Genomic DNA, 17,297 nt, shown 5'->3' with positions numbered 1-17,297 from the left:
CACTTTAGATTCTCCCAAGGGATCCCTCCACTCCTGCTTCAATTCCTTTTCCCCTTTTGAATGTTTGCACTTGCATCAACATTGCAGAGGAGATCATTGAAGCCACAGGTCCCATTATTGGAGGAGCAGCACAAAGCTTTGAGCACACCCAGCCACTCGGCACTTAGAGACTTGCAGTAGCCAGTTAGCTCAGCACACAGGATAGCAATGTCGTTCACCCTGTTAAATAAATAATGAAAAAAGCAGAGGGTCAGCTTTGCTACTCATGCATGCCATCAGGTCAGTGATTTTCTAAGGGACCCCAGCCTTGGCTCCTCCTTCTTCACACCCCAAGACAGCCAAGATATGGCCACTGGTTTCCTTACCCTCACCTAAAGAATTTACTTTCTCAGTAGAACCATGAAAGCTCTGCCTCTCACCTGTCAGGATCGTGGTGTCCCACACACACATGCATCAGTGCATTACAGACAAAACTGTAGCGATTGGCTGGGTTCTCATTGAGGCTCTTGCCCAGGTTGGTGTATGTAAAGTTATGTGCAGATGGATTTTCAATAGTGTCAATCATGAACTCTGGTTCCCATAGCATGTTGGAGTCAGATGGCTCAACATTGCAATAGATTGTGTTCTTCACCTTGGAGCAGAAGTCACTAAACAGGACAGAAAAGCAATTAGGAACACGAAAATATACAGGGCCACTGGATTCTGGTGAACAAAGGCAAACCCTCTCTGGGAAAGAACATGTTGAAACTCAGGATCATTGTGTATCAATAAAGACCAATAAATTCGTTATTTTCTATTCATTCCTTTCTGTGCTTGCATTCTAAGACATGTTGAACATTCAGTTTATTTTCCACATCAACTAGAACTTTACAAAATTTCTATCAGTACTCCTCTTCTGTAGGGAGGAGACTCAGTTCCTCATAAATCATCTGAAACCTCTGGTAATTTATCCACTCACCCACCTTTGGGCCTAAATCCACTATACACTTTTTAGAGTTTCCTGCCCCAAACCACAAGGCACAGTTGTTCCATGACATAAATAGGGACCGAATGATGCTCTTTGCTCTGTTCTCCATTCCCTTCCAAACAAGGAATTTCTCAGGAGCAATCCCATCAAACAAGATCAAAAGCAAAGTTTAAGTCAAGATGCTATAGTGGGCAGCACCCACTGCACCTCAGCTGCATCAGACTCACCTAAAGAGCTCCCCAAATTTACTTTTGAGGTGACTGCAGGAGGTATACAGGTCGTAGAGATAGGCCAGGATCCCACACAGACTGCAGAGAGACAAAACACAGTGAGCTGAACCCCCAGGCACCAAGTAGTTGCCTTGTAGGAAGGACACAGATGTCCATGCCCCTTATGAACCCCCAGCATATATATTTTCTTACACAGAGAGGGGAGAGGCCCTTACCCTTCGAAGACCTGAGCCATCTGGTCCTGGTTCAGGATAAGGCAGGAGTGGTAGTGCCGCAGCACAGCCACGATGCACAGGCACAAGCTGGTGGTATAGCTGCCAACAAGGTCGGAGGATTTCAACAGCAGTTCTGCCTCCACCACGCTCAGTTCATTCAGCAACTGCACCCAATGACAGAAAAACCCTTCAACAGCCACAGGGGTAAGCTATGGTCAGAAAGGGAGGAGGCACACCAAACCCACAGCCTACAGGATCTGCCAGGAAAGGCACTCACAGGCACATTCTGCTTAGGGATGCGCCCCAGAACAGCTGGCAAAATGTCTCAGGCAAGGCTTGGGTATCAGAGGGTAATTGTGATATGGCCACAGGCAGTTTTAAGCAGCTTGTTTGGTAGTTCTATTCTGCATTAAGTTTCACTCTGATCTTTTCCAGGCTAACAGCCACAATTCCATCAGCTAGGCTTCAAGAGACACCTGGTACAGGCTGCAGAAACAGCAACAGGATTTTAGCAGGATCCAGAAGGCAGCTTGAGCTGCCATGTGCCAAGGATCTTTCCAGGGGAGCAAGGCAGGCAAGGTGCCAGGGACTGACAATCCCCTTCTCACTCAGAACAAGGCCCTGCTGCAACCAGGGACAGAGATGTGAGTCCTTTGGAAACAAGCCTAAAGCCTTTGGAAGAATAATCCTCAGAACAGAACATGCAAGACTATCTGCCACAGACAACCTTTTCCTGACAGCTGCAGCCCAGAAGCATCACAATGATCACATAATCTGACACCTCCACGACACAGGTCAGAGGGTCCCCAGTGATGACCAGAGCAGGCCAACTATCACAGCACAGATCTGCTGCCTCTCAGGTGGACAAACCCCTCCCCAGGGAGCACCTGACCACACTGCCCTTACCTGGATGGCAAAGTCGATCAGACCACTGATATTGAGTGAATACTCCATCAAGTCAAATATGAACTGCACATGCTGCACCAGAGGCAGGTGGTAGGACATTCCCAAAGCAAAGCTGGTGATCTGTTCCAAGACATTACGAGATACCTGCAAGTGCAAGACAACACAAAGTCCCTCAGCAGGCTCATCTCCTTCCAGGAAGCTGCTCTCACCAATACAAAGAAATTCAGTCAGGGCCCAAGAAGGACAGCAGTCTTCAAATTTTCATACCTGAGATGTGACTTGGTGCTGATCAAAGTGAGAAAGGTGCTGGAACTTTGCAAAGATATCTTCAGCTGTTGGGAATGCTTCTGGCTTGCTCTTTTTCCTCTTCTGGCCTTCCTCCCCACCTACCAAAGTTGAAAACAGCAGAAAACAGAATTAGGCTGCTTTCCTCACCAGAAGATTAAACATCAGCCATCAGCTTCTGACAGTTCCCCAGCAAGATCAGCCCCTGTCATGAAGCACAGGCAAAAGGCCTGAGTCCTAGACCTTAGGTTGATTAAGGACTATCTTAAAAAAAAAAAAAAAGCAGTTAAGGAATCCCTAACCTAAGAATGGCAGTAGGGCAAACACCAAGTTTATCCCAAATGGAAGTACTCCTTGGAGTATCCTTCTGTCTTGATTTGGAAATATACCTATTCTCTGATGAGAACAGGCATTCTGGACTGGAGATACTCAGCCACAAAAGTTTCTTTGTCAGAGTACTCCATATTTTAAAGCATCATCTTTTCACTACATTTGAAGTTGCCTTTAAGGCATCACACTAAGAAAGAAAAATTGCAGCCAGGTTCTCAGCTGTTGGACATCACACACTTTCTGTTGATTTTGACCCAGTTATCCAAATTTCCTATCCTACACATTTAGCACATGCCTGAAGTGTAACAGAATGATACATTTAGTGAAGTCTTTGCCAAATATGCATTGGCAAAGTCTTTTCTGCTTCTTGTACAAGGATCTGAATGCAAGAGTAAATAAAATAAAATATGAAAAGCCAAAGTTTTGGCCAGGGTCTCACTCTGAACATTGTATGACTCAATTATCTTCTGAAGACAAGTTAATTAAACATATTACAGGCAGGAAACCAATTGTCTTACTTGCTGGTTAGTATGTATGTTTGAAAACAGAGCACCATTCCAAACTCATTCACCAGTACCTCTTACCAGACACTGTAGATTGAGTAAAATCCTTTCACAGTGAGACTCCAGACAAGGGAATCAGCCAACTGGAAAGATGCTCTTACTTCTAAAAGGAGTATCTGCAGCTCTACTGACCTGTCTCTGCAGTGCTCTTTCTGTTTAAGACTTTTAGAATGTCTTTGGTTATTTTCTTGATGGTATGCCGAGCATCATCCCGTTGTTTTCCAACCCCAAAAAGAACCACCAGCCTTTGGTTACACTCATGACTGCATGACTCCTCCTGGGGAACCAAAAGAGACAACTGCATTAGCAACTACAAGGCTGAATGCTTTAATCTTGTTTCAAATCTGCATCTCTGAAAGAAAAAGAAAACCTTCTCAGAAGCTTCTCTGGGAGTAAGCAAGGAGCTATCCAGAAAAGCAGGACTGCTCCTCAGCCAGCCACAGCAGGGAGAGACAGCAGCCTCATGACAAGGCAACAGCAGGGGAGCAGTTAGGAGCAGGTCCTGTACCTGAGGAATAGGGAAGTGTGTTGCATACTGGATGTGCCGAGGCTGGTCATACAGGGATGCTAGCATTCCTTCCACAGACTTATCCTTCAGCAGAGTCTTTCCTTCCTTTTCAGGATCTGGCTTTTCAGGGGAAGGGCTGGCTTTAGATTCACAATGCATTGGTGGAGAAAACATCTGGGGAGACATAAGAAAAAGAAAATGTAGTTAGGAAACATGGTCATGCAACAGTAAAGATTGCTGAAAGAATGTACTTCTGCTCAGGCCTAAAGAGGAGTAGGAAAAGGAAGGGTTGGAAAACCAGCAAGGTCTTAAGGCAAAAACCAAAGTAATGTGCCAAGAGACTGTTTCTATTTTTGCTTCTGGTCCATGTTGTATATTAGGTTAAACACAACAGGAAATAACACAATAGGAGTAATAAATTAATGGCTTACAGCCCCTTCCACAGAAGTGAGATCCTGGGAAAGCACGTAACTTTACATCACACTTAGCTGACACGTACCTGGAAAGGTCAGAGATGGCTAGATAGATGTAGGTACTCAGGAATTTTTCAAGCACCATGAGTTAATTTTACTGCTAAGTGCTTCAAAGTGCTCTGTTACCACGAACCATGCCCACAGATATGAAGAACTGTAACCCTGAAGTAGCAATGAAGGCCACACAGTAGGATGAAAGCAGAGCAGTGCCTTCTCCCAGGATCAAGAAAACCTCTGCAACTGGTCACTTCCAATCTGAGGCCATCATGGCCATTCATTTCCCATCCACTTCCAAGCAGCCCATTTCCTACCCTGCCCAAACACTAGGTTGGCAGTAGCCAGAGCATGAGAAGTTCCAGGAACAACTGGGACTCACTCTGCCCTGATGAACACCAAGCTACATAAATAGGTGATATGGGCCTTTTGCAATGTGAACTGCCTTAGAACCCAGCCACTTCCAGCAGATACACAAACGCAGGGCACGTGCTGCTCCTGGGCTCACTACAACACGCCGAGCCTACTTACTGAGTAACAGGAAATGCTGGAACGTACCGAAAAGTCTGTCTTTTCCATGTCATCAAAGAGCATGCTGGGGTTGTGGTCAATGTCCATGGGCTCTGAAAGGCCTGTGTCCTGGGAACAGACAGAGCAGTTTTACATCTCAGTGATGCATCAGGGAATGAGAGAATATTTGTTGACTACACTGATGTTCATGCTGGACAGTGACAGCAGTATGCCACCACACCCATGGTGCCTGGCAAGCTGGAGCCTGATACACCTCATGATATGCTGCTCTGTATCAAGCCATGCAAGATTCTCCTATCTACCCTTCTGCAATCTGCAGGTCCTTTCCAGTCACTTAGAACATAATTTTAAATTGAAATGCTAAGGAAATAAGTTGAGGGAAGGAAGAGCAGGAGTCAGTGGTACATTCTCCAGCAGGCAACAGCAAGGAGGCTGCAAAGCTGGTAAAAACAGGCAAGCACAACACAGATGTACAGGAGGGCCATGTGCTCATGCTCTCACCTCCAGCTTGATGCCACTGCTTCCCTCTGTCTCTTTCCTGTCATGTTCCTCAGCAGGGTCATCAAAGGGTGAGGGAGGGCGAGGCCCATGAGAATCCATGGCGAGATCACCCCGGGAGATGAGCGTGCACATGTAGATGTTGTGGGAGAAGACATCATGTCGGATCAGCTCACAGAACAGCAGCACCAGATTAAAGAACTCCACCTTCTCGTTTTCCTTCCCAGGATCAGCTGAAAGGACAACACAGATAGTCAGGGCTATCAGAGTAGTTCTGCACCACTATAAGCAACACCAGACACCTAACCGAGGGCAAGGGAAAGCATTTTCTGAGTTGTCAACACAGTGACAGATATTCTGAGATTACAGCAGGGACTAAAAGCAGAAAGTCCAGTTTCAAAAATTAGCAATTAAGTAAGTCAAAAGCTCTCCAGTGTCACAGCCCAGAGCCACTGGACTTAAGTGCTATTCCTGGGTGTACAAATAGCTGCCTTCATCATTCAGACCTGTTATCCTATCCCCCTTAACCTGTTTGCAGCACTTCCCATCAGAGCCAGAGCTTTGTCACCAGTTAAAAACCTCCCTTAAGTTCTCAGCCTGAAGTAATTCCGATTAAACTCGTTTATCCTTGGCCAATGCTCTGTTAAAAGAAATGCCTCTGTACCATCTTTCTGTCATCTGGCCCTGCAAGTTGCTTTTCCTCCTTCACCAAGATAAGCTCTGAATTGTAAGGAAGCCAGATAGAAAATTTAGATACAACCCATACTTACACACGAGAGAACTCCACACAAATTCAAAGTTTGTAGGAGAGGGAAAGCTCTTACAAACTGGGAAACTGGGAGACCATAAATTCTTATTACATACTTAGCATAGGAGCTTGAGTGTCAAGGAACTGCATAAGGACATCCTGAAAGACAGGAGCACTGGCTGCTGACAGAGAGCCCGAGGAGATGGAGCCCTTCTCATCCACGACTTCAGAGTCCCCACATCTCTGTAGAAACAGAAAAAGTACCAATTGCTGACACAGAGGAGAAACTTCCTATCCATATATCTCAAAAAAGAAGCCTTCAAGAGAATTTTTCTATCTTGCTCTTGTAAGCAAGCCACCACACAGGTTTCTGTAAGCTACTGCACAGTCTCCAAGTATGTCAGTGTTTTTGCACTGCAATCAGCTGTCCTCAAATGCATCCAAGAAATGGGATATGCACCATCCCACAGGTTCACTTATGACCTACATTGGGTCAGATGGAGCAAATGCCATAATTAGCAGCACCAGTGACAAGAGGCACTGTGCTGATCAGCCTTTGCCTGTCGGTGTAACAGGAGTTAGGTAATTTCAGCTCTCCTTTACTGCTCCCAGCCTTCCAGGAATAAGGACCTACCTCAGCCTCGATCTCTGCTTGACGCTTCTCCAGGAGTTTGGCCACGACCATGGCCCTGTGGCGCCCCGAGCGTTTGTAGCTGACAGCCCACTCACACAGCAAGGCCACCACTGCGTCATCATCTGGAGAGATCTGGGGGGACAGAAGCACTGCAGTGAGAACCTGAGCCAAGCAGAAGAGGGGAGCAGATATAACAGTGGGTCTGCTCTCCATAGAACAGGGACTGAACACTGCTACATTCCCCTCCTCCTAACAGGAAGGACACATGTCAAGCTAGAGCCCTCCTGTTTTGACTGCATTTTGCAATGTGAGGTCCACAGCCCCTGACAAATCTCCAGACTGATTCTGCTTCAGAAAATCATCTCTCTAATCACAGCACTGAGTAAAACACAACCTCTCAACACCCTCATACAAAGTATATGAACAGCCAGCCCTGCCCTCTTCTAGGAACCACTGCAGTAGTGGATGCACTATGGTCCTACACACCATAAATACAGCAACTCTCAGGCTAAAAGGAACCTGAACTGTGAGCTCCCAGGAATCAGCAGCCAGCCCAAAATGTGACCAGGCTGGTACTGACATAACCAGTCTTTAGCACCAATCTGGTATGCAGACTGACATCCTTCATCAGTGAATTCTCTCAAGCTTACATGTATTTGTTGGACTTTCTAGAGCACAGACCCTCCCTTCTCATTTTAGTACCTCCCTAACAGAGCTGCATGCAATCCTTTTCAATGGAGGTCATGTCTCTTGGCCAAAGGCCACTATCTAGTCATCTCTCTGCAGACACAGGACAATAACAGTGTGGTTATAAACAAGAACACAGCCACATCCAAGACCAGGGCCCAGCAGCCAAGTCCCAGAGCACCTCATGACTGTCTTTGGTTGGACCCAGCCCAAATATCCTGTTATACAAGGAATCCAAAGAGTTGCTGAAGTCAGATCTTTCAAAGCTGTGACTGTCCAGAACTTCTAAGGTATGCAAGACACGGCCAATTGTGAAACCTAGAAGAAAACAAAGAAGACAAATGTGTATTTGGCACCTGGTACAAAAGACTCTAGAGCAACAAGGTCAGCTAAGATCAGAAAGGCCTACACCTTGTATCAAGACCAGTTCCACAATGAAGAAAAGATGGGTTGTAGCTGTAGCTGATTCTCTTCTAAGTGGAAGAGAGGGTTTGGACCCTTTATCCAAATGCCAGATGGATCCTTCTCTAAGGGAAGCCTGACGCATTCCTGGTGCCCAGGCTAAGGACATGAAACCACAAAACTTCCTAGCCTGGTCCAGCCCTCAGACTTTACTGGTCTCCCCTACAGAAGGAGATGAAGTCACAAGTGTAGTCCAAAGATAATCAAAAGGGACTTCAGGACCTTGGGACCGACCATTAGAAAGGGATTCTGGAACAGATATTATTTTCTCTTCTATCCTTCCAGTCACAGGCAATGACATTGGAAGAAACAGATGGGCCCAGTCTATTAATACATGGCTCCATGGCTGGTGGTGCCACCAAAATACTGTTTTATTCTGACAATGGGAGGGTCTACACAGCACCAGGCATGCTGGACTGTTCAGTGTATGAGAAACTGGTTGGACAGTCACATCCAGATGGCAGTAGTCAAAGGCTCAGAGTCCCAATGGACATCAGTGATGAGTGGTGACAGACACAGATCAAGGGCACCCACAGCAAGTGTGTGGATGACACCAAGCAGAGTGGTTTGGTTCACAGTCCTGAAGGATGGATGACATCCACAGGGACCTGGACAAGCTCCAGCAGTGGCCCATGGGAATCTCATGGGGTTCAACAAGGCCAAGTACAAGGTGCTGTACCTGGGGCAGGGCAACCCCAGTATTGATCCAGGATGGGGGATGGACAGATGGGGAGCAGCCCGGCAGAGAAGGACTCGGCGATGCTGTGGGATGAGAGGCTGGACAGGCATGTGCACTCACAGCCCAGAAAGCCAAGAGTGTCCTGGGCTGCCCAAAGAGCAGCAGGACCAGCAGGTCAAGGGAGAGGATTCTGCCCCTCTGCTCCACTCTGGTCAGACCCCACCTGCAGTGCTGCCTCCAGCTCTGGGCTCCTCAGCACAAGAAGGACATGGAGCTGTTGGAGCGAGTCCAGAGGAGGCCACCAAGTTGATTAGAGGGATGGAACACCTCTCCTAGGAGGAAAGGCTGGAAGAGTTGGGATTGTTCAGCCTGAAGAAAAGGCTCTAGGGTGACCTAACTGTCACCTATCACACTAAGGCAGACTTACAAGAAATCTTGAGAGAAACTTTTTACAAGGGCAGGACAAAGGGGAATGGTTTTAAACTGAAAGAGGATAGACTCAGACTAGATGTTTAGAAGAAATTCTTCCCTGTGAGGGTGTGGTACAGGTTGCCCAGAGAGGTTGTGGATGCTCCAGTCCTGGAAGTGTTCAAGGCCAGGCTGCATTGGTCCTGAGCAACCAGATCTAGGGGAAGGTATCCCTGCCCATGGCAGGAGAATTGAGACCACTTCATTTTTAAGGTTCTTTCCAACCCAGACCATTCTATGATTCTATAAGAAGTTTCTCTGAGCTCATTGCTTGGGCTCACTACCCAAGGAAAGCTGTACCAGTCAGGCAGGGTCCACCCAGCTTAATATTCTGACTCTCACTGTGGCAAACAGCAGATTTTAGGGAGAAGCATCAGAGCATGGCACACAGACAAGAGTATAGTTCCCTGGTAAATATTTCCAGCTCCTACTAACAGAAACTCCCCCTATACCTGGAGAAATGGACCCTTGTAAGATTTTGCTCTGGAAATAAAAAGAGCCATGTCTTACTGCTGACAGTAAATACAAACAGTAGTTTGTATTTAATAGGAAAAAAATGAAAAATAATAGCCAGACAGGAGTTTTGTCAGAGTAGCACATGGATCAGGGGGAAAGAACTTTAGCCTACAGCAAGTTACCTGCTGTGGTTTCTTGGCACTTGTCAAATGACCAGCGAACCTCCACAGCCTGGCCACGCTCCTTTATCTGCTGCTCAATCTCACGCAGCTTTGCCCGAACCTAGAAACAATGGACTTGTGTAAACACACAAAAGGATGCCTTAGAAGTCCTGTGAACAAAATTATTAGAAAACAAAGAGACTGACAGCAATTCTACTTAAAGTTAGATTTTGCCTGTCTTCCAAGGACATCACTAGCTGGCTTACAGCAGAATGAGAGCACTTAATTCGTAGGGATTGAGACAGCACCTCCAGATCTGCTTATCACACAACACGAAAAGAAAATTCTGAAAGAGCTAAGATACAGCTGTTATCCCAAACCACAAGAGCTCCCTTCTCTGAAGCTCACCTGCTGTGTAAAGGCTGAATTCCCCCCTGGCATGGGCAAGTTGGATGGGGCTATAGGCAGGTGGTCCAATGGAGAGCCAGTCTTTATCCTGCTATCAGTCAAGGAATAATGCCACACAAGGGCACTCGGGCAACACAAAATTATACTCTGCAACAGACAGAAAAGTCAGTATCACTAAGCAAATTAAGGTCAAAACAATTAAGTTACGTTTCTACAGAGCTAACCACTACTTTATCCTATTACCAAGGCACTCATCCTCTACACAGCATATTTACTATCTGGGCGGGTTGGTTTTGTTGTTTGGTTTTTTTGGTTTTTTTTGTTTTTGTTTTTTTTGGGTTTTTTTTGGTTTTTTGTTTGTTTGTTTGTTTTTTGGTTTTTTTTTTTTAAGCTCTGAAAAACCCTTTGGATCATAGAAACTCACACCCCCAATGCACAATCCAACCCTCACGGTCCAGAAGCAGCATTTACATTAGTGACTTACAACTGTCATCAAGTGTAAAGTCTGAGAAGAAATATCAGGTAATAGACCTAAATTAATGAAACCATTTTGTTTGATAATCACAAGTCTGATTATTATAGTAACAATACCATGGTATATGCATTCTCATTCTTTTATGATCTTGTACATTCACATAAACACAGACAAAACTTCACTAAACAATTCCTATGAAATTCCACTACATTTTTTGGCTCACAAAGCTGTTTTAGACCCTCAAACCAAAGAATTTGCTTATCTTGAGAACCTTTCAGCAAAGGTTAATTATGCACATTCTTAGAATTATGGAAATTCTTAGAAATGCACCTGTTTCCACTGAGACATACTAAAGATCAGACTATCATTTACCAACGTCAACTTTTTAAGCAGGTTGTGTCTGAACTCCAAATCAGACAAACCTTTGAGGTGTATATGCTCATCTATTTTCATTAAAGCAACTCCCCAAGTACAGCATTTTTATATTAGAGACATGTTTTATCACATAGAAAATAGAAAAAAACCCCAACAAACCCTCTAAACGTCTTGACCAGAAAGCAAACAAGACTTAATAAGAATGCAAAATGTTTATTTATAACCCTACATTGCTCTCTAACCCTTGCTTCCAGAAAAGTCCTTACTTCTAGCCAACTGTACTACAGAAATTTTCTTTTCCTCTTTTTCTCTGAGAGCTGGCTGGCTGCTTCTTGATCCTGCCAGGGCTCCTTCCTCTCAAGTTCCTCTCTGAGCAGCAGATTCCCAAGCTTTGTGCCCTCTTCCTCTCCAACTCCTGCTCCATTCTGCACTCTCTGGAACCTTCTCTGCTTTAACAAGTCTTTTCTCCCCTGGAAGAAACAATCTCCACTCCTGCATGGACCCACCTCACCTAGTCCCTCTCCTCTTGAAGGAGAAAAACACAATCATGAATGAATGCACACACTGAACAGAAATTGCCTCTCTCTGACACAAGGACAGTAAGAACTGAATCCCAGTGTCACAACAGCACCAGTTCTTTGAACATCTATCAGTAAGACTTTGGCAACTTTGCCCTTTTATTGTAATGTAACGTTTAATCAATCCCACCTACAAAGATTATGAGTTTAGAGTAGTTCCTTTTCACAGCTTGCTACCACTCCTAAATCACCATATTCTTCCATAAAGTAGGAGGGGCTGTGTTTCTTGTGTGTGCTGTTTGGTTGTGTCTGGTTTTTTTTTGTTGTTCTGCAGGAACTTTTTTTCTGATGAGGGAGATGTTTGTTTTTAAGAGTTGACAAAATTACAAAGCACTTTCATTTCTAGCATAATTTCCTCTCCTGGATGAAAACCTACTATTGATATACATATGGGAAATAACCCTTTCTTTGTTCCTCATCCCTTCTTCTGTAAAGCTTTCCCAGCCATGTGAGGCACCTGTGAGTAGAGCAAAAGGCTCTATTCCAAACCATTTTTCTTATGCAAGTCAGTCAAGGGCACTGCTACAGCACTGTCTGACAAAAGCTCTGTAACACATCAGCAGAGATAATCATGATTTGATATTTCTGTACTTACAAAGCTGCTGACTCAGACTGTAATGATTTTTCTGTGATGGCACCCAGACTGTCCCTGCTGACCCCAGAATCACCATCACTGAAACGTACCTGAAGGATGCAGCTGAGCCCATACACCACTGGTCGGTGCTGGGGGCACAGCAATAAGTCGCTGAAAGGGCTGGGAGGAGGATTCCCTGCAGCTGGCTGAGGGGTGGGAGTTGAAGGAAGAGCATTCCCTGTCTGGGCAGACAGGATGTGTGGTGGGTGCCCACCAGCACCATCCAGCTGCATGGCAAGCCTGCGGGTGCAGAAGTAGGCCAGACGTCTGGACAGGTACGCAGACTGCACAAACTCTCCAGAGTACTGCAGGGAACATGGAAGGAGGGGCAAACATCCTTGTCACAGGGAATACAAGAAAAAACCCTGACCTTCCCACTGTACTACACTATGTGACACTGCCTTGAAGAGGCAGTTTCTTTTTACAGAGAGCTCCTTAGCATCACGGGTCACCCACTGGCTACTAAGCATCAGAAAAAGCCTTGAAATGTTCTCAGGCAATGACTTAATGTGCAAAAATGTACCCACACCCAGCCTTCCCAGAGATTCAAAGGTTTGCCCAGAATCTATTGCAAGAGAAAGAAAGCAAAAAGCAGTTTCCACGTACTGGTGCACAACCAGTGGAACTATCACAGCTGTGGCATGGGCAGGGATTACCAAGTCCAGTGCAGGGAAAAAGGATAAAGGAGAAAAAAAACTGGAAAAGAACAGCACTAAAAAGACATCCTTGCATGAGCTAGAAGGATGCTCACAGGGACAATCCCTGGTGTTCTTGGTGCAAAATAACTCATTATCCCCTTATCCAATATGAATGGGATGGCCAAAGCAGAAGTGAGCACTCTCCTAAAGCAAGCTGAGAGTGTATTTCTCACCCGCAGCAGCAAAGGAAGGAGCATTTTCAGAAATTCATCCTCTCCTGACCGTATCTTCTCAAAGCACTCGAGGACCCACGTCAGGAATTCGTGCCGGTCCAACATGCCATCCTGCACACAGATAAAAGCAGAGTAAATGGGTGAAAGTTGAAATAACCTCCATTAAGGTAAGGCAGAGCAGCAGCAGCTTATACTCCAACAGTGGAAATAACTCTGGAAGTTTTCACAGTTCTGTGCTATCCCTGTCCTATTACTGAGCTCAAAACTGCATCTGGTCCTAGTGGTCTATTCACTAGGTAAGAGAGCATCTTGCAGAAATAGATCATGTGGCATCCACTACCCCTGCCCTCCTCTGCTCACACCGACCCAGCAGCTCCCACCAGCCCCTCACCTGGAACATGAACATAGCCAGTTTCTCATTGTAGTCCCACTGCTTCAAAGCCTGTTCCACCTCTTGGGGCATTGGTCCCGATGGTGAACCACAGCCTTGCCCTGGGAGCTGTCTGTAGAACTCTGCAATTTTCTGCAGCTGCTCTGACAGGTACTTGGTGATGATCTGTGTCCATTCTGGAGAAAAGAGGTTAGCAGTGAGCACTGTGGCAAAGAGGAGCAGGAAAGAACCAGGATGGTGCACAGGTAGAAAGCCAAAAAAAACCAGAACACAGTCAGGGGAACTCTTTTAGACCACAGCAATCTGGAGCAGGCCAGGATGCAAAGGATGTTGGATCCAGTAACGTTTAATAGAACTGAGAACACAGACAGGGAGTAACATACCAAAATTCTCTGGGAAACGTACATACTCACTTGGGAAGCAGCTAATCAGTCATCACTAAATTGCAACTTTACAATCATTGTATGGAAGAAAAAAACAGGTAAGGCAGCAAAGGAGCTCAGGGAGCTTAACAGGGAGAAAGAAAAGTAAGGCTTCCATAGCTGCTAAGACTTTTTTTTCAGTGTACTTTCACAGGTGGCCCTGTTACTCACAGTTACTTACATCAGAATCCAAGGACTTATCAGCAGGAAACAATTTTATTTAGATTTCCAGGCAACCTCTTACTAAGCAAGAGCAGGCTTAGAAGGAAACAGCTGCGCTGGACAAAGCCAGTGGTGCACACAGAGTGCTTACCAATGAAGGGATCAATGACATGACGCTTTTTCACCTTCGTTTCTGTGATGGCAGCATAATAGGCACAGGTCATTTTGATGAGCCATGCTGCTCTCATTACTGGAACAGTGTATTTGGCCAAATAACCAAAGACCTCTTCTTTCTTGCTAAAGATGGGCACCTGTAATGAAATGAAGAGGGAAAACTGAACCAATCACTTGGAATAAGAACTGAGCAGCTAAAGCAGCTATACCTGCTACAGGTATGAAAAAGGTAAAAAGGGAACAGAGCAACACAGTACCTCTACCTCAAAAAAACCTGCTGCCAAAATTCACTTGTGGTCAGAAAGCAACAGTACCAGAGCTGCATTTCAGTATAAACAGAAACAAAACAAACTGAAAGAAGACAGAACATATAATTACGTCCCTGTAAATCCATGCCCTGAATCCTGCAAACATCTTGGAGGTTATCCTCCAGAGAGCACATAAAGAGCTACGGAAGATACAGACTGAGTCAGTAACAGAGTATCTCCCATGCAGAGTGAAGACAGGACTCTTCACTTTGTATACAAAATCGAGTGGTTACAGAAGTCTCACAATATCACAAGTACTCAACAGAAAACTGTGAGAAACTGGGAACTGAGTGCGTAGCAGGAAAGAATTCATTAATCCAAGATTCAAAATTCAAGATACAATATAGGAGGATACCAGTAAAATCATCAGGCTGCAGGACTATAAATCAGGAAGCAATAACATATATCAGGGAAAAGTACAGCTGTGGGGCCATTTCCACACAATACTCTGGAGAGCAAAAGTATGTGTGTTTTCACAGAGGAATGAAAGAAATTCACAAGAAACAGGTCCATTTGACAGGTATCTTCAAGATCCTGAACTACTGATGTTTATTTACCTGCTATGTTTCCTACATTCTTCCCAATTACTCTCTGATGCCTCAAAGTCAGACTACTTGGCTACTGACAGTCACTCTTTCACATCTAAGTTCACGAAAATGGATGGAGCTTATAGCAGGAAAACAGGGGAAAACCTTGAAAGGTTCAAGCTTTTACCATGACCTCAGGAAACTGACAGTCAAAACACAAAGAAAGACTAAGCTTATAAAGAGTCAGATACTGGGAAAATCTGATTACTTTATTTTCCCCCCAGGAAAATAAAGTTCCATTCTGCAACTGGGAGTTATGATTTTTCCACAGTGCATTACCACATTCACAAGCACCTTGTTTGTAGGCTTCCCCTGAGAGAGAGCTATCTCCCTTGCTATCAGGCTTGATAAAATGCCAGAGTAAGACCCTTCTTTCATACTCTACAGAATTCACAGCTCTAAGGCGAATATCTACCCCTACACTCCAGGGCACAGAAATACTGTAGCCTGGCCAAGACCACATGTACTCCCCTCTGCTGAAAAGCAGAAACACCTCACTGCAACAGAAGTCTGGGAAGTCATTTAGGTGATTATTTTCAGTAATTCTCACTATGACTTTTGAGAACTTAAGAAACCCTCCACAACAGAAATGTCCTAATCTAAACAACAGACCAAAGGCAACAGTGGCAGCTCTTCTGAAAAACAACGGAACCTTAAAATAAATCAGTCATGTCCTACAAGCCAAAAGGCAAAGCTGAACACACCTCAAAATAACAGCCAAGAGACCACATCTCAAAGTGTGGATGACTACAGTCAGGGCACTACAAATCCTACATCCACTCTGCAAGCTTAAAGCTCCACAAGATGTATAGATAAGGAACTTCTGCAAACAGTAAAGACCTTCAGAAAACCTCGAGAAACAAGCACAGATTAAACTCTCTGCCCTGCCAGGCTGCCTCTCCTGTAACATACCTTCTTAGCAAGGTGAGTGAGGGGCTTAGTTCCAGCCAGATCTGTGAACCAGTTGTTTATGGCACTCTGAGAACGTGCTGTCACCAGCCAAAAGTTATCCTTCTGATTGACCTGGGGTTTTCGTCTGCCTGTGTCAGGCAGGGTGTTGCACCGTAGCTTTTCTGCAATAATACTGCTAAAATTGGAGCTGATCTGGAGGAGAGGAAAAAAAAAAGGATTCATTACATTTCAGAGGTCAAAGACCTGATCAGTGTGCTTAAAATTTATCACTAATTTATCACTTCTACCAGAAGTATCACCAGTATCAACTTCTGAAACACAAAGTAACTGCCAATAACTCCTTTGTTATACTGGCAGAGATTAATGTGTCTAGACAACTCACACAATAATCAAGCAGGGACTCAAGTTGAGATGGACACAACCCTTTAAAAAAATACCTGTCAAACCAGACAGAAGGCTCCCCAGACAGAAGTCAGCCAAGAAAAACAAATATCCTGTGCTTATTGATTGCCTTCCAACCCAGGTCATTACTAGTTGTTTTGTCAGGAAGTCAACATCTTGATTTCAGAGACTGGAAAATGGAGTTGAAGCCTATTATATAACTCCCATTTTTAAACTTCCAGATGTTCCACGAAATTGTACTTTCCTTTTACTATGGCAATCATGTAACCAAACCAATAAGGAGTTTCTCTCTCCGACTATCATAGTCTTGTGCTTTAATAGCAGAATTGAAGGAGTCCTAGATGCTGGCTTAACGAATACTGTAGACATAGACCGGCCCCTAAGATGTACTGAACTAGACAAGAACCCGCTCTCTCAGAGGTGGGACACAGTTCTAAATGAATGCAGAACTTGGATTCTACAGAAACGGAGGCTCAAGTCTTAAAAACACCCACACAAAAGGGGAAGATCTCGTAGTTCTCGACACACGGAAGGAACGAGACCCAGGACTGTGCAAGATCCAACCGCCTGCCCTGCCAAACCCGCCCTCGACCGTCGGGACGTCTCTCACCTTCGCCGGGTTGAAATTGACATTTTTGGCACTGCCGTGCTCGTCCCCAGAGACCGCCGGTTGGTTATTGAAGCCTTGCTTGACATTCAGCGCAGTCAGCTCATCCTGCGGGGGAAGGACGGTCAGCAGGGCCCGGCCCGGCCCCTCCGCGCCCACCGCCGCAGCCTCCGTCCCCACGGCGGGGGCTGAACCA

The 17,297-nt window shown here is 45.2% G+C and overlaps 1 protein-coding gene across 1 annotated transcript in view; it reads right to left on the bottom strand.

Moving 5' to 3' along the window:
- The window catches only part of MED12 (mediator complex subunit 12), a gene marked incomplete at its 5' end in the record, with an annotated part of 34,478 nt that extends 17,230 nt beyond the window's left edge, over positions 1-17,248 (bottom strand). The window contains 21 exons of the mRNA XM_031056113.1: positions 75-219; positions 420-647; positions 1,195-1,275; positions 1,413-1,576; positions 2,319-2,462; positions 2,586-2,704; positions 3,629-3,773; positions 4,005-4,178; positions 5,030-5,110; positions 5,504-5,733; positions 6,365-6,491; positions 6,883-7,014; positions 7,751-7,887; positions 9,817-9,916; positions 10,204-10,350; positions 12,316-12,570; positions 13,137-13,247; positions 13,528-13,703; positions 14,263-14,422; positions 16,093-16,284; positions 17,105-17,248. Of these exons, the coding sequence (XP_030911973.1) occupies positions 75-219; positions 420-647; positions 1,195-1,275; positions 1,413-1,576; positions 2,319-2,462; positions 2,586-2,704; positions 3,629-3,773; positions 4,005-4,178; positions 5,030-5,110; positions 5,504-5,733; positions 6,365-6,491; positions 6,883-7,014; positions 7,751-7,887; positions 9,817-9,916; positions 10,204-10,350; positions 12,316-12,570; positions 13,137-13,247; positions 13,528-13,703; positions 14,263-14,422; positions 16,093-16,284; positions 17,105-17,248 (3,192 nt within the window). The remainder of the gene's footprint in view (positions 1-74; positions 220-419; positions 648-1,194; positions 1,276-1,412; positions 1,577-2,318; positions 2,463-2,585; positions 2,705-3,628; positions 3,774-4,004; positions 4,179-5,029; positions 5,111-5,503; positions 5,734-6,364; positions 6,492-6,882; positions 7,015-7,750; positions 7,888-9,816; positions 9,917-10,203; positions 10,351-12,315; positions 12,571-13,136; positions 13,248-13,527; positions 13,704-14,262; positions 14,423-16,092; positions 16,285-17,104) is intronic.
- Between the last annotated feature and the right edge of the window lie 49 nt (positions 17,249-17,297).

This window comes from Geospiza fortis, unplaced genomic scaffold, assembly GCF_000277835.1.
Source record: "Geospiza fortis unplaced genomic scaffold, GeoFor_1.0 scaffold157, whole genome shotgun sequence".
NCBI classification, from domain to species: domain Eukaryota; kingdom Metazoa; phylum Chordata; class Aves; order Passeriformes; family Thraupidae; genus Geospiza; species Geospiza fortis.
This window is presented reverse-complemented; position numbering and strand designations above follow the sequence as displayed.